Source organism: Cyprinodon variegatus, unplaced genomic scaffold (genome assembly GCF_000732505.1).
Source record: "Cyprinodon variegatus isolate N-32 unplaced genomic scaffold, C_variegatus-1.0 Scaffold131, whole genome shotgun sequence".
Classification (NCBI taxonomy): domain Eukaryota; kingdom Metazoa; phylum Chordata; class Actinopteri; order Cyprinodontiformes; family Cyprinodontidae; genus Cyprinodon; species Cyprinodon variegatus.
The window spans coordinates 1,057,461-1,067,586 of NW_015150584.1; the positions used below are offsets into that span (position 1 = coordinate 1,057,461).

The window sequence follows — 10,126 nt, forward strand, 5'->3', positions numbered from 1 at the left end:
AAAGGCATTTAGGAAATCGAGGCGCCAATCTGTGTCTAGTTTTCCTCATCAAGATTATAACGTCAGCAGATGATGTGTGCAATCATTTCATTCATCAAACTGCAGCATTCTTGTCTCTGGTGCGTCCAGTCAGGGCCGCTCTATTAGAGGGTGAGGGACTTTATGACACCTACAATAAAAGATGGGTTAAAGGTGTACACTAGATGTTTTTTATCTATTATTTTTTCTTTAGGCCTATTATTTTTTTTTCTTTATGATTTTTTTTTGCTAATAATCATGTTGTCTTTTATTTTTATTTATTTATTTTTTTTAAGGTTCAAGTGAAAAAGCCGAAGCCATGAAGAGGTTTTTAATTATGTACTTGGCAAAACATATTTGACGTTTATGTAATACTTATTAATTGCTATTCGTCTATTTCTTTCTCTCTTTTTTCATAAATGTATTTTTGTGTTGTCTTCGTGGTTAACGTGTTAATTGTTCTGATTATAAGAGATCGACAGTGAGAAATGTGTTTTACTGGCATCAACTATTTGGAATACTTTACATAACTTAGTTTTTTTGTTTATTTGTTTTTTGTTGTTGTTTTTTAAGGGCGTTCCGCTCCGTAATATTGAGGCTCAATGCGGTCTTTTGCATTTTAACATCTGTAGGAAAATAAAACCAAAGAAGTAAACAAAAAACACATGCTCATTTTAATAAATAGAATTTATTAAGGGATTTGTAAATTTAAACTCTTTGTCTGTACATCTTAAGCTGCTCTGTTTTCCCCAAGTGTGAAGGTTCATTAAGTCTATCAATTTATTAGCGCTCCGGATAGGATTGCTGGGATTTTTGATGTGTAGGCGCCCCCTGCTGGCCCTTTTTTTTTTTTTTTTTTTTAAGGTTCGAATTTGGATATAAATCTATGTGGAGTCTCTATAAAAATCCACAATTTCCAGCCACATTTATGAAATATTCTTTATGGATGAGTTTTTTTTATAGCCCAAAATGGAATAAATGTGGGACGAACGTTAGCAAACGATGAAAAATTATTCACTTGGTGTTTGAGAGTGGTTGTAGGGTCAGCAGCACATAACAGGGCTATATGAACGGGTTTGTTTGATTTCTTTTGTTTGATTTTGTTAAATTGTTTGATTTTTTTCTAAATCAAACAATTTCGGCTGATTTTTTTTTCTTTTTTATTATCTTCCATGTACTTTATACTATAAAAGAGGAAGAATTTGTTAGGAAAAACAGAGATGGTCCAGTGAACATCTTACTGTTGCTGCCATCTAGTGGTTAAACCTGTAAATTCCATCTGGCGCGTTAGAGAAGTTATCCATGTGGACTGTGGACACCAAGACGGATGGATGGATCTTTAGTTCAACATTAAAGCTGTATTATTAATATATATATATAAGAAAATAAAATAAAAAAAACTCAAGGTACCATCACATGATGGTCAGCGATAATTATTATTCAGGTTTCAGCAGCGCTACAGGTTATGAATATATTCGGAAAACTTACTTCATCTGAGCATTCTATTACAGTGATTTATGACGTGCCATTTGTTATGGAACTTATATTCATTAACATTTTTGCATAATATTATAATATAGTTTGGAATAACTTGCCTCTGTTCTTGTGCCGGGTTTTAGATCAGTGCTGCTGGTAGACAGGGGCTGAAATGTCACTTATCAACACTCTAAAAAATGCTGGGTTATATTATCTAGCAAAAACGCCGAGTTATGGAATTCTTTGCCCATTATGAGTTATAATTAGGATAGGATTATTTTAAAGGGACTTGGGTTATTTTTTCCATTAATTTTATTCATGCAAGTATTGTATTTTATAGCCAAGGCTAGTTGGTTGATTTGGTTATTAGAATTTACTGAATGATCTAATTACCCCAGTCCATAATTGACTTGAATTGACCAAAAAGTGTGTTTGGTCGAGTGTATTTTCAGGTTTTTAGCTGGTTCTCCAGCCAGCAGGTATATTAGCCTGGTTAATTTAACGGGAACAGCGTGTTATTTTTTGTTTGTTTGTTATTTTGTTAAAAAAAATATAAAATTGTGTTAAAGTAACTATATATGATTAAGTAAGTGCCAAAAGCGGATGCATTATTTTATTAAGTACTAGTCTTTATCTTAAAACACAAGTTTGGCCTGTAATCATCTCACTTGCTGCATGGGAGTTTGTGCCAGCCTATAAAAGCAAAGGCTGACGATGTTCAGCATGCATCTTAAGCCTCTGTTACTGCTGGACAGCCTTTGGCCCACAACACAATGCTTTCAACCATTCATTTTCAACCATTTTGCTTCAGGGCATTTTTTTAGATTTCACAATAAACACCTTTAGCAGTGTGAATATGTGTTGGAATTCCTGCAGAGAGCGGTCTATCAAATGCCTAAAGGGGAATTGTAATGTTTCTTCAAATACTTGTTTGGCACTTGGCCTGTTGCTGTTCTCAGTCGTTACACACTGTTGTGCATTGTTTAAATGATACTAACTGAAATTGTTCCATGGTCAACTTGACTGTTTCCTTGTTGTATTTTGGGTATAATTTATTAATACATTTCAAGGTGAATCCTCTAAAGATATACCAGTATCATGTTTATAGCATAGAACATGCTTTGCATGAAAGAATTTAGAATGTATTTTGTTATAGATATGTGTAATCTATTGAAATTTATTTTCCTAATGATTTAAATGTAATATGTTATTAATAACTAAGGTATTGGACAATTTTATGAAGCATTTTAAAACATTTCTCAACAAGAATATTTAACTCATAACATAAACTGGTTAATTTGACCCAGCATTGGGGTAAAAGAAATAACTAATTATAAATTTAAAACAACCCACAATTTTTTACTGATTTACTCACCCTTTGGGTAGATTCTATTAACAAATATATGTGATGGAAGGTATCCAAATTTGCAGTTTATTCAATCCATGATTTGGTAGAATGTTTGTTGGATCAAAAATTTAGCCCAGCAGCAGATTGGCTAGAAATAAACCAGTTTGGGTTATTTCTGACACACTAGTATTTAGTATAAAGGCTTCATCTAATGATAAAAACTGGACCATCTTTGATGTTGATTTTTCTAAGTGTGCATGCCATAATGTACTGGAACCACTCAGATTTAATCTTTTTGAGCTTGTTATTTTGATGCCTCTAATCTGAATCTTATTCCGAGTCAATATATACACTTCGATCTTTGTTTTCTAAAATATGCCTTTTTCCTGACCAATAGGAAGAAAACTGAAATCATAATTTGTTTCTAAAACAACAAACCAAGGACACTCCTTTTTTAAAAAAAAAAATATTTATTTCCAGCATGGTGGTGAGCAATATCATACTTGTAACATATTAAGCTACATTAAACTATATGCAAACCAAACATCACAAAACATGTAAATAGAAACAGCAATTATGAAAAAAGTTGGAAACAACTTTAAAAAATAAAGATTGAATGCTTCAAACGGATATAAATGGCTTTACATCCTTTTTGCATGAATGCTTGTTTCATGCATTCATTCCATTATGATGCTGCAAATGTCCTTTTTATCTTAGAAGACCTTATCTCACATATACCTCTCTAATCCTGTGGTGAAGTTGCCCTGTCTCATGTAGCTGTTGTTGGAGTTCATGGGGTTTGGAAGGCCCAGGAGCTGCTCTGTGTGATCAGCGCAGGATCCATGGCGCAGTGGAGGCAGGGACAGCCTGTTACCTGAACAGTACACCTGAGAGCCTCCGGGAGAGAAGCCGGGCTGGCTCATGGAGGGCAGGTTCGGAGGGGATGCTGAGGAATAAGGATACCCTGCAGGAAGGTTGGAGGGGTTTCTGCCCAGCATGTTTGCTCCAGGGTTCACAGTCTGGGCCTGAAAGCACGCAGACGGATCGGTGCTGATTACTGAGCAGCTGGAGGTCATGGCCCCCAGGTCCCCGCAGCTCAGACCCAGCGCCTGGGTGCTGAGCTCCGCGCCCGGACCGCCCTGCGCAACGCTCTGCTGGCTGATTATGTTATCGATGCTGAACATGCGCGACTGTCCCTGTCCGACTCCCGGGGGGGTCTGGTAGTGATGCATCATCGCTGGATGCGGGGATGTGGCAGTGAGCTGGGATCCATACCCTGAGCCGATCCCTGCATACAGCGTGTTGGGGTAAGTGGGCCTCCCCATGGGGGTCGGGGTAAACGCGCTGGAGCTCTGCATGTAACCAGGATAGGTGCTTACATCTGTGCGCTTGAACCTTTTCCTCCTCCTCAAAAAGCTGCCGTTATCAAACATGTCCTCTGCTGCAGGGTCCAAAGTCCAGTAGTTGCCCTTCCCCGGCCTGCCGGGCTCCCTGGGGATCTTCACAAAGCAGTCGTTAAGGGTCAGGTTGTGGCGGATGGAGTTCTGCCACTTTTTGGAGTTCTCCCTGTAGAAAGGAAATCGCTCCATGATGAATTTATAAATGCCCCCCAGGGTGAGCTTCCTCTCTGGGGAGTTAGCGATGGCCATGGCGATGAGAGCGATGTAGCTGTAGGGAGGTTTCCCCCTCTGGACCGGCCTTTTCCGCCGCCGGCTGCCGGTGGGCAGGTGCTCCTCGGCGTGGCGCACCGCGCCTCCGTCCTCTGCGCCGGGGCTGCTGCCTTGGGGCTCAGATTTGATCAGGATGCTGTCCTTAGGCCGGGCCTGCAGCATCGCAGGCAGCGGCGAGTCCAAGCTCATGTTTGGAGACAAGACGTCAGGGCTTATTGCCTCTGCAGGCGAAGGCTCTGCGGTCATGTTGCACATGCCAGAGAAATAAGAATAATTTGCCAGAGTCATAAAAGAAAAAATGCGAGAACCTTTTTTTTTTTTTTCTTTTTTGAGTCAAAATGACCAGATTTAGGTTTTCCAGTGGAACGCTCAGGCAGACGCGTATTTTAGCTCGGACAGTTTCTCTTGCCAAAATGATCCCTATAGAGCGCTGGAGTTTGGGATGGTGTGTGTGAGTCCAGGTGAGAGAAAGGCGTTGACAGTTTTATAAGACTTGGCAGGAGTGACGCCACAAGGTCCACACAGATGACGCCTGACAAAAGAGGTCCCACAACCCTCCCACTAAACACTGACTTTATCTCACTGTACGGTAGCTTTTTCACAAATTAAAACAGCCTTTGTTGACAATTTAGTGTGCCTGATTACTTATAACAGCTTTTATACCTCTCTAAACACATAACACATAGACAGACTTAAAATAAGAATTTAGTAATGTATGCAATATCAGCTATTTATGGTACGATTTCATTGCAATCAAGAGTATTAGTTGAAAAAATGCATTATAACGCACACATTCTTGTATCTTATATGCTATTGTATTTTAACTAAAATTCTGTTTAGAGGAAGGGGGATCTGTTTACTTAGTTGGTTATGTAAATAGATTTCAATTCATTCAAAGAACTATCTACTGACATAGTTCTCAGTGAACAGTGGATCTTAAGGTTTGATTGGAAGCTAAAGTATTTTCATGTAACTCTGTCAGAACAGATTTTTAAGGTTTCAATATATTTCTACTGTTTGCATGTTAAGAATATTGGATTGCATTTCAGCATTTGGACTTTTGTGGAAGTTTTAAAGTTGTCAATATCAATACATGTTTGTATTTTGCCTCCCTACTTACTAAAGCCATTATTCTTTTATTGTATTGCTCTTTTACTTAGATTATCTCATATTATCTGGGAATTTTCTACTCAGTAATGCAGACATGGAGATCAGGAGAAGACAGGTCTCCCTGTCAATACCTGCATCTTTTTGTTGCCATCAGCTCCTTAAAACATCACTGACCAGTTTCAATCTTTTCAATTTTGGAAAAACAACTTTGTATTGTTGCTGTTTTGATTTTTTTCCCCCGTTTTCATATATGATACCTGCTTGTTATTTCTGCAGTTGATTTTTATTTTTATTTTTTATTTATTTTTTTTTTTTTTGCAGCCCTTCTCTAACCTTTACTAAATAAGATCATTTTTCTTTTTATCTTCTAATCAAAATGGCTTCAGAAATATAAATGAAATAGAAAAAAATTAACATATTCCTTCTAGGACACAGATTATTATTATTATATATTTTTTTTTTTTTTTCAGATTGATTTGAATTCCAATGAAGGAGCTCAAATATGAACCCCAAAATCCTCAAGCTGTAAATGGATGAAACATATTCATTTAGAAGTGTACAAGATCAGGAATTCTTGTTTTACAGTCACTCATGTATTTATTTCAATTTTTTTAATTGAAATTTATCATGTTAATTTATCACAATTAAGTCATGTCTTAGTACCGTATTTAAATTTTTTTTTTACATCAGAAAGCATCTTTTAAAAAGATGTGTTTTCAGTTATGAGAATCATTAAATAATTGAAAAGTTGGTTGGAAATTCATCAAAGTGTTTTTTTATTCTTAATCTACCACAATATCAACTCAGACCAAAGGATTAAAAGTCACCTAAACAAAGTTAAACCAAAATAGGTAAATTGTTGCAACAATCTTCTTGCTTAGATTCTAACAGTTTGGTTAATCTATGCAACAATTCAATATAGACACCTAATTGTGGGTTTACCTTCTGTCTGATTTGTAACGATCAAACGAAACACAAACACCACCAGCAAACCTTTTCTTTGTGTCTGTATCTCTGCTGTTCTATGGCCTTTCACTAACTTGCTGTCTTTATATTCAGGACAGAAACAACACCCAAGGTCCTGCACTACTTCGAAATCTGACATCCATCCTGCAATTGAAAAATAATAACAAGCCACTGAAAACAAGCAATTGAGCTAACCAAGCTTTTGGGTAAGAAGAGAAAATAACCCTACATTTAATTTTCCTTTTTGGAGAGTGATAATCAAACAACCCGCTTGGAGAAAGAGGAGACATGTTGACTTTTGGATTCTGGTGTAAAAACAGTGTTGTGCACACAGTTGGTAGGCAGACAACACCCTTTAAGCACCAGTGAAGCCGTAGTGTTTTTGCATGATTATATAGGCAAACAAAGAGCTCTGAGTAGTTTGAAAATTAAGTCATTTGAATCACATTCATGAATCACATGAATCAACATGTTGATAGTGGGAAAAATGCTATACGCTAAATACTATATCACTGGCATAATAATTCTTCGACTTTTTTTTTTTTTTTACTTTTTTTTCCCATTAAAAACACATTTAAATGAAAACCTGAGACATGTTTTTGTTAAGCCCTCAGTTTATTAATATCTTTTTAATAAAATTTGATGTTAACATTTCTAATTCACCAAAAAAATTAAACACTGCCAATCTTTGTGTGATAAAATTTCAGTATTAATATGTACAGTTGATCTGTGTAGCCTCCAGAGGTTTGTTAAAAAATTATGAATAAATTGCATGATGAAAACCAATGCATAAAGTATGCATATCAGGGACAGTTAAAAAGAGGGTTAAAGCAGTTATGAGTGAATAGATTTATGTCTGCACCATTAGGTGGAAATGGAATGTGTACAGCACAACTTCAAACCTCCCAAAATAAAGGTGTCCATATTCACCAACTGGCTATGAAAAGAAAGCAGACACAAGTGGGAGCATAGAAAATACATTTAAGACTAAAAAGTAAAGTAGGATTAAACTAAGCGTATATAAGTTGTAGGGGAGTGTTGCCTAGTTAGAGTATTGTGCTTGGAATCCAGAGGTATTGAGTTCAAGCCCCACTCCCACGGACTGCCACTCTGAGTCCCTGAGCAAAGACCCTTAACCCTACACTGCTCCCCGGGCGCCGCACAGTGGCAGCCCACTGCTCCCCAAGGGGATGGGTTAAATGCAGAGACTTCAGTTTGTTGCTCTGTACTTGTGACATTATAATGACAATGAAAAAGCTGAAAGGAGAAAAAAAAATAATTTATAGCATAGATTTGATCTTAATGTGACAAGACAGAAGATAAACACTCTAAAAAGTGTATTCCGTAAAAGTTCAAATAAATAAATAAAATAAAATAAAATAAAAAAATAAAAGATAAAAAATCCACTGGACCTGGTTTCCAAGATTTGAAGATGTTTCGCCACCTCTCCAGGAAGATTTCGCAATTCAAACAATCACACATTTAAGACTTCTATTTGACAGTTAATAGGAAAACTCAATCATCTTATTAGTTAATCATATAATATCCCAATAAAATACTTGTATTTGATCTAAACTTTAATCTATTTTAATGAACGGTGGGAAAATGAGAAAAAGTTCAGGGGGTATGAATCTGTTTTGCATGCAGCTTAATGGGAACCTTGTGTTGTTGTATGTTTTGTTGTTGTATCCATGTATTTAGGACAATTTTAAGAAAAGTCATTCATATTTTTTAGCACAGAATTTAAGAAAGAACATAGAAACCTGTTCATGTCTTTCAAAGAAATGCCTGTCCTCTTAAATGAGGCAACTACAAACAAAAACGACCATAGCCAAACAGAAGATATTAATCATCACCTCCTACAGTTCTTCCAGATGTCTGTTTTACCACAATCTATCCTCTACTAACGCACAGAAGCCAGCAACCCCATCCCACAAATGACTGGAAACCCCCCTTCTCACCATGCCACAGCTCAGACATCACTAAGCCCAGCTAGCTACTCACAGCCAGTGGTTAACAGCTTCAGACAGGCGTGGGACCGGGGATGTATCTAGGCGGGATCTGCCCCCAGTGCTGCCAGGTCAGGCAGGACAAACAGGGGCTCAGGCCAGGAAACGAGGACCTCTGCCTCAGGGTCTGCGGCCTCTTGCTAATCCCCTCCTGACTCACCCCGCCACCCCATCCCAGCCCCATACACCTTTCAGGACAATATTTATTTCTCAGTCACACAAATGGAACAGTCACTCTGCTGCAAAAATTCTGAAAATTATAATAATCTCACATTAAACTATTTTCTTGAATTTCCTACTTTAATCTCTGGAATGTTGTAAAAAGTGGAAATATTATGCCGACCAGTGATGCTGAGATACTAGTTCATGCATTTGTAACTTCAAGGCTGGACCATTGTAATTCTTTACTTTCAGGAGGTCCACAAACTGTAGTTGTAATAAAAATTAAAAGAAGAGATCACATTTCTCCTATTTTAGCCTCCCTTCACCGGCATCATCGGAAATTCTAGAATATAATTTTAAATCCTCCTTCTCAAAGCCTAAATATCAATTCTCCATGTTAGAGGTTTTAATAGTTCTTATGTTCCTAACCGAGCACTGCTTTCAATTTGCAGGTTTATTAGGGGTTTCTAGAATTTCTAACTGTAGAATGGGAGGCAGACCTTTCAGTTTCAAGCTCCTTTCCTGCAAAACCAACTAGCGGGTTTAGTCAGTGAGGTCAGTGAGGTGGACACCTTGTCTGCTTTTAAGACTAGTCTTAAAACCTTCCTTTTTGATAAAGCTTATAGTTAAGAGTGGTTCAGTTTATCCTGAGCTGTAAAGTTATGTTATGTAAAGTTATAGGCTTAGGCTGCTGGAGGATATAAGGACCACTTTTCATCATTGTGCTTCATTCTATCTATATTGGCCCATTTTTTGTATTTGTTATTCAGCCCCTAACTTTATGTTTTCTCTGCTTTTTCTCATCATAGTAGCTCCATGTGGTCTGGTCCTTTTCTAGCTGTGACACCATCCTGGAGGAAGGTATCAGCTAGGCTGCTGCCATCAACAACTTTTGTTTGAATTATAGTGCTGGGCCTTTTTTTCAGTTCTTAGTATAGTTTCTCTCCTAGACATAAGCATGACCTCAGATTTTACTGTGATGAAGAATATGTGCTCCCTTTAATCACTTTTGGCATGAAAACTGGCTTAGAGCTTGTGTTGCTGTCCCAGAAAGAGTAACTTATAGAGCTAATTTAACATTACCCTTTCTAAAATCCAAAGTATAGTATGTTGCTAACATTATTCCCTCACCTGCCATGACTTATATGTGAACTTTGGTGACTTCCCATTCCTATTCCAAGGGGGGGTCAATAAGATGTCGGTCCACTCTTTGCAGCTAGGACAGCTTCAACTGGGAAGGCTGTCCACAGGGTTTAGTAGTGTGTTTATGGGAATTTTTGACCATTCTTCCAGAATTAAAGCTACAGTGTGTAATAATTACAGTGATATACAGTCAGAAATGTAATATATTATACATAACTATGTTA

At 37.3% G+C, this 10,126-nt stretch overlaps 1 protein-coding gene across 1 annotated transcript; it reads right to left on the bottom strand.

The window, feature by feature from the left end:
- Window positions 1–3,323: 3,323 nt before the first annotated feature.
- LOC107085711 (forkhead box protein E4-like) lies at window positions 3,324–4,944 on the bottom strand. The gene has a single exon (XM_015376199.1). The coding sequence runs from the start codon at window positions 4,798–4,800 to the stop codon at window positions 3,571–3,573; it is 1,230 nt and encodes a 409-aa protein (XP_015231685.1). The 5' UTR covers window positions 4,801–4,944; the 3' UTR covers window positions 3,324–3,570.
- Between the last annotated feature and the right edge of the window lie 5,182 nt (window positions 4,945–10,126).